Source organism: Pteropus alecto, unplaced genomic scaffold, assembly GCF_000325575.1.
Source record: "Pteropus alecto unplaced genomic scaffold, ASM32557v1 scaffold251, whole genome shotgun sequence".
Classification (NCBI taxonomy): Eukaryota; Metazoa; Chordata; class Mammalia; order Chiroptera; family Pteropodidae; genus Pteropus; species Pteropus alecto.
The window spans coordinates 1814156-1828142 of NW_006431048.1; the positions used below are offsets into that span (position 1 = coordinate 1814156).

At 34.0% G+C, this 13987-nt stretch overlaps 1 protein-coding gene across 1 annotated transcript in view; it reads right to left on the reverse strand.

Annotated features, from left to right (window-relative positions):
- Positions 1 to 13987, reverse strand: part of GOLGB1 (golgin B1) — a 77681-nt gene that overhangs the window by 43254 nt on the left and 20440 nt on the right. Inside the window, 5 exon segments of the mRNA XM_015595917.2 lie at positions 4567 to 4679; positions 5702 to 6104; positions 7574 to 7687; positions 8778 to 8900; positions 10981 to 11106. Of these exon segments, the coding sequence (XP_015451403.1) occupies positions 4567 to 4679; positions 5702 to 6104; positions 7574 to 7687; positions 8778 to 8900; positions 10981 to 11106 (879 nt within the window).

Sequence of the window (13987 nt, forward strand, 5' to 3'; positions counted from 1 at the left end):
GAGGAACAAGACAAGGCTGTCCACTATCACCCCTGTTATTCAATATAACATTGGGGGTCCCAACAAGTGCTATCGGGCAAGAAGAAGATAAAAAAGGCATCCAAATAAGAAATGAAGTCACTCTGTCACTATTTGCATATGACATGATTCTCTTTTTTAAAAAATCCTAAAGACTCCACAGAATACTAGTAGAAACAATAAACAAATGCAGTAAACTTTCTAGATATAAAATCAATGTTCGAAAATCCATATTGTTCCTGTACTCTAATAATGAATTGTCAGAAAAAGAAGTGGAAAAAAATGTTCTTTTTTGCAATTGAAACACAAAGAATAAAGTACGTAAGAATAAATCTAATGAAACATGTGAAGGACCTATATAATGAAAACTATAAGATCCTATTAAAAAGAATTGATGAAGATACAAAGAAACAGAAAGATATTTCGTTTTCTTGAATTGGAAAAATCAGCATAGTTAAGATGAACTTATTACCTAAAGCATTATACAGATTTAACACAATCCCCATCAAAATCCCATCAGCATTTTTTAAAGAAATAGGACAAAAAATCGTCAGATTTGTATAGAAGCACAAAAGACCCCAAATTGCCAAAGCTATCCAGAGAAAAAAGAACGAGGCTGGAGGCATCACTCTACCTGACTTCAATTTATACTACAAATGAACTATAATCAAAACAGCATGATATTGGCAGAAAAACCGACACAGACCAATGGAACAGAATCAAGAGTCCAAAGGTAGACTCATGTTTATATGGGCAAATAATTTTTGACAAAAGAGCCAAAAACATACAGTGGAGAAAGGAAAGCCTCTTCAATAAAAGGTGCTGGGAAAACTGGAAAGCCATCTGCAAAAGAATGAATCTAGACTGTTGTGTATCATCATACACCAAAATTAACTCAAAATAGATCAAAGGCCTAAATATAAGACCTGAAACAATAAATTACATAGAAAAAAACATAGGTACTAAACTCATGGACCTTAGTTTTAGAAAGGATTTCATGAATTTGACCTCAGAGGCAAGGGGAGTAAAAGCAAAAACAAATGAATGGAACTATATCAAAGTAAAAAACTTCTGCAGAGCAAAAGAAACCACCAACAAAACAAAAAGGCAACCAAATGAATGGGAAGATATTTGCAAAAATACTCTTCAATAAGGAGCTAATATTCAAAATATATAAAGAACTCATACAACTCAACAACAAAAAAACAACAATTCAATTAAAAAATGGGCAGATGACCTGAACAGACACTGCTCCCAAGACATACAAACAGCCTACAAATATGGAAAGATGCTCAATTTCACTAGCTATTAGGGAAACGCAAATCAAAACCACAATGAGATACTACCTCACACCTGTAAGAATGACTATTATCAACAAGACAATAACAAGTGTTGGAGAGGTTGTGGGGAAAATAGAACTCCCTTACACCCTGCTGGTGGGAATGCAAATTGTTACAGCCACTATGAGGAACAGTATGGAGGTTTTTCAAAAAAGTTAAGGATAGAATTAACATATGACCCAGAAACCCCTCTTCTGGGTATCTATCCCAAATATTTGAAAACATTTATCCTTAAAGCTGTATGCACCCCAATGTTCATAGCAGCATTATTCTCGGTGGCCAAGACATGTAAACAACCTAAGTGTCCTTAAACAGATGATTGGATAAAGAAGCTGTGGTACATATATACTCAGCCATAAGAAAAGATAAATACTGCCACTTGTGACAACATGGATGGATCATGAGTTAATGATGCTAAGCAACATAAGTCAGACTGAAAAAGTTGAGAACCATATGATTTCACTCATATGTGGGATATAAAACTGAAAGAAAGAAACGAGCAAGACAAACAGAGGCTCACGGACACGGACAACAGTTTAGTGGTTACCGAGGAAAAGGGGAAGGGGAGGTAGATAAGGGTATAAGGAGTCAAATATGTGGTGGCGGAAGGAGATTTGTCTTTGGGTGGTGAGCACACAATGCAATATACATATGATGTATTAATTAATTGTACTTTGAAATCTAAATTTCATTAACCAATGTCATCCCAATAAATTTAAAAAAAAGAATACACCATGCAAACAGTAAACAGAAGCCTAAAGTTCTTTTATTAATATCAGATATAGGAGAACTTCAAATAAAGAAATAGGACTAGAGACAAACATTTCATAAATGAAAAAAGGAACATCTTATCAGAAGACGTTAACGTGTTTGCACTTAAGAAGCCAAAAGTGAGAGTTACAAGGGAATACAGACAATTCCACAATCATAGGAATCCAATGAGGAAAGCAAAGTCTTATCATGAAATGGAGCTGAAACAATTGGATAAACATATGGGAAAAATAAATGAATAAACTTTGACCCTTATCTTAATACCACATATAAAAAATTTATTGAGGTTCACAGACTTAACTTTGAAAGCTAAAACCATAAAGCTATGGAAGAAAACATAAGAGACTATCTTCATGACTAGGGTTAAGCAAAGGTTTTAATAACAGAACACAAAATTAGAACCACAAAAAGTGATAAAAAATTGACTATTAAAATTTAAAATATCTGCTAATTAAAAGACGTCATGAAAGAAATTAATAAAAGGCAAGCCACAGCATGGAAGAAAATATTCATCAAATATATCTGATCATAAATTGGCATTTAGGACATGTAAAGAATTCCTACACCTTGATAAGAAAAAGGCAAAGAAATCCAATTTTTAAAATGGAGAAAGGACTTGAACATATACTTCACCAAAAGGATATACCAGTGGCCAAGAATCTCAAGAAAAATGTTCAACATCATTTGTCATCAGAGAAATACAAACCGAAACCACAAGGAGATAACACTACACAGCCATTAGAATAGCTATAATTTTAAAACCTGACAATATCAAACCTTGGAGAAGATGTGGAGCAACTAGAACTCTCATATATTTTAGGTGGAAGTATAAAATAATACAACCACTTTGGAAAAAAGATCTGGCAGTTCCTTTTAAAGCTAAATATATACTTACTCTATGGCGCAGAAATTATTTAAATATTTAATTAAGATAAATAAAAACATATGTCCACTTAAATACTTATATAAGAATGTTCATAATATCTTAATTTATAATAGCCAAAGCATGAAAAAGCCCAGAATATCTATCAAAGGGAAATTAGAGCAATTGGATAAAAGGTAAATGCAGTATATTTATAAAAGAAAATATTTCTCTGTAATATAAAATAAAGTATGATATATACAACAATATGGGTGAATCTGAAAACATGCTGAGTGAAAGAAGCTTTAGACAAAAGAGCATATGTGTATAATTACATTTATATGACGTAAAATGAGAAAAATTAATCTACAGTGAAAAAATCGAATACTGTCATCTCTGGAGAGGAAAGGTAGGGTTGACTGTAGAAAGGTATGAGGATACTTTGTAGGATGATGGTGGTAATATATCTCAGTAAGGATTTGGGTAAAACTAATGCATTTAACAAAACTCAATGAATGGTACACTTAAATTTTTTCATGCTTTGTAAACTTTACTTCAAAAAGACTATGAACAAATATTAAAACCTAGTCAATGATACACATGTTGAAATACACATGAGAAAAAAGTACTGATGTCTACAACTTACTATGAAATGTATAAACAACTGAGATGAATTAATGAGTGGGTAAATGGATATTTGATAAAGCAAACATAGAAAAATGTTAATGACAGAATCTAAATGGTATGTATACAGGTTTCTACTACAAAATTCTTTCAATTTTTTTTGAATTGCTGAAAAATGTCTTAAAACATTGGAGGAAAAAGTTGAGAATGGGAGAATAAAAGAGATTGGAAAGCCTAGATGCTAGAAACCAGGTAGCAAAAATCTTTATCAGTGCACAGTACTGCCTATGAAATGTGGGACTCTGCTGGCCAATACATCTGTCAGTTCGGGAAGGTATGATATTATAATGGAGATGAATGAATCCAGCTGTCCCAGTCTGACAATAGCAAATTAAGGTCTTCAAACTAACTTCTCTTGTTCTGATACACATGCTCAGTTAGCAGCCTTCTAGTGGTTATAATCTAACTTCCCGCAGAGATTTTTATAGAAGGAAGAGAGAATATACTGGCCAATCAACAGCCACTTGGCACTTAAATTTTTTAGTATTAATTAAATAACGGGACATTATGATTTCTACAGTAAATTTTCAGTTTGGTTAGGCCAAATTGCATACATTAAACCTGATCAACTCTCAGTCTACCAAAAACAAAATTGACTTCTCAAAAGAGAAAACTGATTCTAAGATTAAAAACAATGATTCATCTACAATACAAATCTCTAAGACCTTAGAATCAGAAAGGCTCCTGAGATCATGGTGCTTGTTATCTACTTTTTTCTCATTATTCATTGTTAAGCCTTTACATTAATGTCTTTCATGATTCCTTCCAAAAAAAAGCATTTTATCAGGCTTAAAAGAAAGAAAGAAGGCTTTCTGGAATAAATTCTCATTAGAACACCTAAGAATAAATAGAGCCAAAGATCATATTCATAAGAAGTGCACATTTAATTACCTGTGCGCCCTCATAAACATCTGGGAAAGAAGTCTGAGATGATGTTTCATCTTTTTGCAAGGTTGATTTATTTAGAATTTGGCTAATTTCTTTGGATTTTTGCTGGAGTTGATCTAAAGAAAAGAAAATAAATAAATAGAAATGATCTCTTCCTCAAGCCTGAAACTTAGTAAGTTATCTCCTAGCGATATACCATATGCTGTTTACTGTAGTTATCTTAATTAAAATTATGATGCCAATGACATTTTTTAACTGTTCAAATGCTCTCAAGAACCAAAGGGAATCTCAGTAAGTCATGTGCTTTACAGGTAAAATAAAACAGGCCTAAGTATTTTTTAAAAAGTCGTTTTTTCCTCTCCCCGCTTGAAAATGCCTTTAGTGGTTTGTTTGTTTTTGTCTTCACTCTTCACTTAAGAGTTATGAATCCCATCAAGATTCTAAACATGAATACGGTTAAGTTAATAGAACAGTGTGCTTATGTAACACTGTTCCCATGTAATGTCCCTCAAGGCTTCCTGGTTAATGTTCAGTTCTTCAATACAGATCTTCAACTTATTCTTTCTAAAATCTTTCCTTTTGATATATGCCAATCTATTAGAATCAAACTAAATTAGAAGCATGTATTGCGCTTTAATAACAACATGATTTACAAAAACAAACAAACAAGTTTTCTTTAAACCGTAAAGGATAAAAGTTTTCTTTAAAATAAGATTTTCAATTATAAGAATAGCATTCAGATCCATCTTTAGAAGAAGAATGACTCCACGCAATTCAGTCTCACTACCTACGTACCTAAATCTGGCCTGAGTTCTCCATAAATTAATTCAAATTCTATTCATTTCAGTCACCAAACCCTTCAGATCACAGTCATGTTTCACATAGCACTCTTTTAAATATTTGACACATCATTATCAATAGTTTTTAGCACTATAATGATAATAATTATAGTATTAAGCAAGATTATAACTTCAGAGACAGGAGAAATGCAACAAAGAGTTCAGAAGGATGCCTTTCTTAATCCTTCTACTGATTCTATTGGTTTGAGCAAATGCTGCCATTAACAGATTCCTGAAATTGTGAAGTAGGAGCACTCAGGTACTGGATAAGTGGGCTTCAAAAGAAATCAAACACTGACCTTCCAGCTGCTGAATAGTCTGGGCTGAATGAACTGCCTGTTCACTCTTATCTTGAAGAAGCTTTGAATTTTCATCCTTTAGAGCATCACAGGCAGAGTGCAGTTCTTGCTCAGTCTTTTGAAGACTCAAAATGTGAGAGGTCTTCTCTTCCATTTCTGCTTTGTGTTTCTGTTCTAAAGCAGTGTACCGGGACTGTAGTTCAGCCTGGGTTTGACCTGCTTGCTCAAGCTGTTCCAGCAGATGATGTAATTCTTCCTGTAGGTTATGGAAGGATAATTTTCTCTCTGCCACTTCAAGTTCCATCTTTTCCATAAGAATCTTGGACGCCTGTCTTTCTGTTTCCACAGTGTTCCTTAAAGTAGTACGCTCAGCTTCCACCTGCTCTAACTGCTGAGAGAGAATCTAAGAAAATAAGACAAAGCCTCATGAACCATAAATTCATTCTTTCATTTCAATAAGCATAGTCAAGTGACTTTCCTAGGTGAAGCAAGGGGCTAGACACTCAGGACCAAATGTATAATTACATTGGACCCTCTATTTTTGCTTCTTGATACTTTTGACATTTTGTATTCATATATACTTATTTGTGTTATTATCTTTTAATTTCTGTCTCTCCCAATACAAAGTAAGTTCAATAAGAAAAGGGACTGTGTCTGTTTTATCATCCTTTCTCTCCAGCATGTAGCAAAGTATGTGGTATTTTAAGTACATGGTACTCAATAAATATTGAATGAATGAATGAATTAATCCAGACCTTGTCCTCCAGGATCTCAGAGTTCAGTGGGACGTCACACTTAAATAGATCATTATAATGCAAAATGATAGACTCAAAATGAAAGAGGTATTTATAAGATATTAAAAGGAGTAGAGAAGGTAAATTTACTAGTCATGTATATGTAACTCTCTATACAGTACTTATCTAGTAAGTGGCACAACTAGGATTTGAACCTGATTATCTGATATCAGCCAAAGAGGGGCCTCAGGGATAGGGTATGGGTTTTGTTAGGATTGGAGATACGGGAACATGTTTCTATGCAGAAAAAAAAAACCAAGCCCTTCTCAAGGAGCTGAAAATTAAGAAGAAAAGAGATGACTGACTTCCTCCCGGAGAATGCCACACCCAGGTAAACATGCAGAGAAAGTGAACTATAGAACCAATTCCACATTACACTTAGGCTTTTTGGATGTGACAGGGCAGGGACACAGAGAATCTAAGGACTGGTAAAAGAGCAGAGTAGAACAAATGGTCAAACGTGGGAATGGTTAGACAGGGAAAAGAGAGAGGACAAAAAAGAACTAACAACACTAGAGGAACAAAGTGAAAAGATCAAGGAATCTCAGTGAGAAGGAAGGTGAGGACAGTGTAAGAAAGGGAATGATAGCATAGGTGACAGTCAGGGAATGGGATACTTGAGTTTAAGATTTTAGAACATCAGCATCCTTGACCACCTTTAGATTCAAGGGACTATTGCATGGTGGGATTATTTCAATCCAACAGAAAGTCAACTAACAAAAGCAAGCAAAGAATGACAGAACATAAAGCACAAGAATCATTCAAGACAGAGACGGGGTAAATATAGAAAAGAAACTCACTAGAGGATAATATGACATTCTAGAGAAACTAGGACCCTAGATCTAAAATCACAAAGGAAAAGAGCAGCAAGAAACTATGTGAAATGTAAGCTTCATGAGGGGAAGAACTGTATCTGTTTTGCTCACCATTGTATCACCACCACTTAAACACAGGGAATGTTTTGAAAGAATAAATAAATGGAATCAATTCTTATAATAAGATTTTATACCTGCTACCTGGGAAACTAAAGTAGAAATAAATACTCCCTAGGCAGGCAGTGAAAATCATAATGCAGTACCTGGTTTCTCTGTTCAGCAGCTGTCAGCTCCTGTTGCAGCAAGTCCACGACCTGAGCACGGCCCAACAAGGCTTCTTCATGCTCTTCAAGCTTCCTCTGTAGCACTCTCAATTTCTGGGAAGAAAATGTTTTAGACATAATGTTCTAACAAATGAGCACCATTATCTGCTTACCTTTCAAAATGTCACTTAAGATTTTTGGATGTTGAGGATGACAGATTAAAGAGTGGGTCACCAGCATGCCATGCTCCCCATCCAGCAGTAAGAAAGAATCTCCAAAAATGTCTCCTCCAGAGCACTGACAACCACCAAACTGAGACACAAGCAAGTCCTTGAATTAAGGAGCCTTTTTATAATTAAAGAAAATGACAGATATCCACTTTTAAAATTATATAGTCAATGTCCTGTACCTAAATAGCATATGTACATATATATCTCACTCTCCAAAAAGAACATTCTCTGCAGGCAAGAACCATTTCTCTTCCAATGTCATGCATGGGACATGCACTCGATAAACATTTGTTGAATGAATAAATCAGTGACACATGTATACATTAATATTCTACTTAAAGAAGTGTTGTATTCTGAAACCTTATTTAGTGGTATATTCTGAAGGACTGCTTAGAACTTGCAAGCTTTCACTCAAAAACAATGAAATGGATCAATCATGAAATGCCACTGGAATGTCTTTAGGTAACACACTGCCCTACACACTAGACAGAAATAAATTCCTTTGAGTTAGTAGATGTTAAGCTCAAAAACAATGAAGCCAGTCTTCAAGATATAGTCAATGAATTTTTTAAATTATTAATTTAATAAAAGATTTCATGGCTTTAAAAATCACTCCTTTTCATCTTTAATATTTTGAAAGTTTTTAACTGGCTTCATTGATTTGAAACTTTGGATCAGGTTTTTAATGCACAGAGGTAGCTATGATTAGCAAAACAAAGAGAAATCAGTTTCTGACTACCACAAACATTTGCCAATTATACTCCACCTTTGAGTACCAACAACTTGGTTAAAGGAGTAGGAGGCAAGATAAGGATAAGAAAAAATAAATAATGCAACAGAAGACAAGAACACCAAAAAAGAAGCCAATTAAGGAGCACGCTAAGACCATGTGAAGAGGTAAAGGTAGAAAAGTGGCTGAGAAATTTAATTAAATGTTAACCAAAATGACATTCTACTAAGTTTTAGCAACACACCTGTTGCATCTCTGTTTCCACATCTGCCTGGGTTACTAACTGAAGAAGCTCATCTTCATGAAGACGAACCTGTGTTTCAAAGCGGGCATCTTTCTCTCGGACCACCTGCTGCATGGAACTCAACTAAAGACACACCAGAGAAACTATACAAGTTACACTCCCGGATATCACACAAACAACACCCATAAACTATTCTCCAAAAAGACAGACACTGAGGACTGATTGATAGACAGTAGGTTTTTTAAATTAAATTTTGAATGTCAAGGATGAAGATGCTGGTACAGAAACAAGCCTGACAATAACCTCCAAATGTGACAGAAAGCCTATCATCAGATTCAGAAGTCAGCCTAAATATAAATTCTGATTGAAAATTATATTTGCATGATTACTATACAATAGGTATATATATATTAGAATAGTAAACATTCTAAGTTAGATTTCTATTAAGCTCTAGACACTTCTCTCAATATCATATTCATGCTCAAAAATTTTCAGTGAAATTCTCATGCACTGTAGGTCAAACTTCAAACTAATGGATCTCTTGTTCAACATTCTCTGCAACTGAAAACGCAAATCTTTCTTTCTAGACTTATTTTCAAAGAATTGTTTCTACCACAGAACTTGGTGTATTTCCAAACCCACACCACCTCCCCGGACAGCTATTTTCAGCTGTCATTATTTGAAGCCCTCTAGATCACTCTAATTTTTAACTAGCTCTTAACAGAATGAAATGGAAATAAGTTAACTGAATGATTGTGAGCTGCTCAGTATCAGTGTTGTTTTGTTTTGAGGTTTTCTATGTGTCTGCCTGTTTATTCATTTCCTTAAGACCACTAGTTGAGCATGACTACCAGCTCTTAGGATGCCCGTTTTACACGGTCCTTAACTGTTGCTGATTTCTCAATTTGTGACACTTTGAATTAATCTGTATTTTCTTTCTAGGTAGGATAAAATCTCAAAAATGTTTTGATCATCTGAATTCTGGTATCACAATGAACTTGAAATCCTGTGTTGCAAGTGTACAGGCACTGGAGTCCTTCATTAGTCAAACACATCTACATGTCCTTTCCCATAACTGTACCATGTTCTTTTTCCTGAGACTTTACTCATACCATTCTCTACAAATGGAATAGTTTCCCCTACCTTGTCTAGAATATTATCCATCACAGTTCTGCCTAAATCTTAACTATTCCATGTAATTTTCTGTGGTTGTTACACTTAAAGTAACCTCTTTTACCCCTTAAAATACTTTCAGTTTGCATCGCTGCTTGCTATGCACTTACGCTGAGTGGCTTGCGTTATGATGGATCTCTTAAAACATTTAAATATTTTGGCTTTCCATGTTTAAGCCACTTATGAGTAAATTCGTATTTCATATGACTCCATCCTACATTGTATATAGTGCTTATACAAAAAGGCTACAATAAAAGCTAATAGATAAAAGTAAGGATTTCGGGATAAACAACTGTAACTGCCAACATAGCAGTAGACCATCCAGAGACAGAAGGGTCCACTAATACGAGTTATCAACAAAGTAAACACCTGATGGATGAGACTAGCTATTGTGTAAAGGTACTTCAGGAGGAAAAAAAATATTTCATGAGTCAAAAGCATTCCCAAAGGAAAAATATGGGGCTGGGTGGTCAAACTGGAAATTTAGAGAAAATAGAGAGAAAGAGTTGAGGATACCAGTCCAAACAGTCTAGTCCTGGTAGCAGAAAAAAATGTGAAGAAGAATGTTACATACTGGTGCCATTTAACATTGAATCACATAACCTATGGCACTTTCTCATTACATACTCACTAAGTAATCTACTGATTATAATTTAACTTCCCATAAAGATTTTACTATAAAGAAAGAATGGACCTAATCATCTGTATTTCTTTGGTTTACCTATTGGTCTCTTTTGAATTTAGCATGAGCCCATTCCTAAGAAACTGAATCTCTGTGCTATTAAAATCAAATTTCTGGGCCTATAAAACTAAGAAACAGTCATCAATTAGGCGATGGCAAATTCATCAAGGTAAATAACACTTCTAATTTCTTCTACTGCCACGCCCTTTTAAATTCTACTATAACACTCTAGCTACCATAGTTTCACTTTTAAAAAGTGACTGCCTAAAATGACTTGTCAACTAATAATAACCCATTAGACTTTGCTGATTCTGTATTCTAATGATTATGAGGTACCTTTCACCCTACCTGAGCAGCTTGCTCTGCCTGTGTCTGGCTGAGCTGGGTTTGCAAAGTGCTGATGAGTTCCTCCTTCTCTTGGAGTTGTTGCTTCATCATTGAAAATTCTTCCACCTCTGTTGAACTCTTATCAAACTGAAGACCCGGAAGGAAGAAAATATTTATTTAATCAAAAGAATTAGCACTCTTAATTCTTTCACCTCCTTTTCTTGGTTGCCCTAAATGCCTACTGATATCCTTCTCATTTTCACTTAGCACAAAAGGGAATTGCATGTACTGTGGTTTTTAAAAAATAATTATCAAACTATTTTTCAGAGAAACATAGAAGCAATAGCAACTGTTCTTTAATGTTCCTCACATAGAAAGAGATAGTACAACTAGATAGCAAAACCAAAAATCCATGGACAATATTTATGATAAAATTTGGAAGATAGTCCCACAACTCCCAAAATATAAGCAGGTAAGGTCAACCCAAAAGGCACATACCTGTATGGTATTAGAGTCTGTCTGTGTAAGAGAAAGCAACAGAGCAATATCTGTTGGCTTTGTCAACAGGAAAACCCCCAAATGGTCAATAAGCACTTACTTACTGGAAAACACAGTTGCCCAGTCTTAAAACACCAGCTTAAATTGGTAGGACTTTCCCATTATATAATATCTAATATTGGGTAAATGCAAGGGATTACCAGTAAGAAGGACTAAAAGGCTAAAACAGTCTAGTCCCTCTGAACTCTTAAAACTGACTTAGTATGGCTGCCTTCCTAGACATGGACCTGCACTATGAAGAAATGCCTAGGAATAAAATAAAAATTAAGCAGAATAGGGATAACAAAAATAGAAGAAAAAGAAGATTTATACATGTGCTCTAAAACTCATTATCAACTAGCTACATGAGGCTACAAAGGGCTAATGTAAATAAGGAATTTAATCATTAACATTATTTAACTTTAATTTTAAAAAATGAAGAAATACAATTTTTTCCCATTAAATACAACTACATTTGGTATGACCACATTTCACTTTACTGCATCATGTAAGATACTGTTGAATTCTCTTTCAAGTAACAAGTGTGCATATTGTTTCTAACGTTATAATAAATACTACACCTATCTAGTCAGTGTCAATGGATTGATTCAGTTTGAATGACATTTTTTCTACACATCTATGTAACATTGTAATAGGTTTATTTGAACGTTCCATGCAGACAGCATGAGTAACAGTTGATACCTACATATTATAACTGGTAATTAAATTGGCATATAAATACTTATTTAATTATAATTGAATTATTTTTCTAGTTCAAAAATTAATATAGACACATTTTTAAGTTCAAAACAAAGACATAGCGCTGAAGCATAGTTCATTCCATTTTACTTCTAAATAGTATTCCATTATGTGGATATAGTTTGCTTAAATATTCATCTACTGATAGACATGCATTATTTTGAGCTTTCGGTTACAAGTAAAGCTGCTATGAACATTTGTATACAAATCTTTGTGTGAACATATGCTTTCAGTTCTCACAAATGTAACTTTGAAGTTGATATGCTTTTCAAAGTCAAATTATTCTAAGAATAATCAACCAGTTTCTCAATGTAGATACAAATATTAACGGAAAATGATGTTTCAGCCCTCAATTCAGTTATTGGAAAGCTTTCAGGTATATTAGGAACAACTTGACTTAATGAATCTATTTTCTTAAGTGGAAATTTTATGAAATTTAAACACAGATGAATTATTTCAAATGAAAACATAGCATCCAAATCGAGAGATAATATAAAATATATGACAAATTTCAGCCTTAGCACAGAAAAAAATATAAAATAATACATGTTTTTTTTTCTTTTCCATCTTTGAGTTATATTACAAAGAAACCTCCAATCCAGTGCTTTAGCCTTAACATCCATCCAGGAAAGGATATGAGATTGTCAACTAATGTGTGTGAGGGAAAAACCCAAAGTGTATATGATTTAATAAAAGTTTCAAACTTATATACATTTATGTATACAGGCCTACCACACCTTCTGTTTAAGTCAATTGCTTGAAAAATCATAATGGAAATCCCTAGGAAAATGATACTAGCTATTCTGTTAGAACTCTTGCTGATGTTTTTAAAGCTCTATTTGAAACACTTTCCTTGTGACCACATATTCTCTTAGAGACTCATGTATGTCTCTCAAAGCCCAGCTTCTGGAAATTCAACTCTGCCTTTCCTTAACAGAAGACCCATATCTTTCATAATCCCCCTTTAATATTATTTAAATAGTCATTGAATGACCAAAAGAATTATTAAAAATATAATAGGGTTGACAACACACGCCCCAATTCAAAGTTGTAAAAAAAGTCATTATTTTCTATAAAGAATCTCATCTTGCTTTTGAGCCCACTCAACAAAACAAGTAAAATAATACACGATGTTTTTTTTTTCTTTTCCATCTTTGAGTTATATTACAAAGAAACCTCCAATCCAGTGCTTTAGGCTTAACATCCAGGAAAGGATATGAGATTGTCACAGAACTAATGTGAGGGAAACCCAAAGTGTATATGATTTAATAAAAGTTTCAAACTTATATACATTTATGTATACAGGCCTACCACACCTTCTGTTTAAGTCAATTGCTTGAAAAATCATAATGGAAATCCCTAGGAAAATGATACTAGCTATTCTGTTAGAACTCTTGCTGATGTTTTTAAAGCTCTATTTGAAACACTTTCCTTGTGACCACATATTCTCTTAGAGACTCATGTATGTCTCTCAAAGCCCAGCTTCTGGAAATTCAACTCTGCCTTTCCTTAACAGAAGACCCATATCTTTCATAATCCCCCTTTAATATTATTTAAATAGTCATTGAATGACCAAAAGAATTATTAAAAATATAATAGGGTTGACAACACACGCCCCAATTCAAAGTTGTAAAAAAAGTCATTATTTTCTATAAAGAATCTCATCTTGCTTTTGAGCCCACTCAACAAAACATCTGTCTTCAACTCATCAATGAACATAACTCAGTCTCAT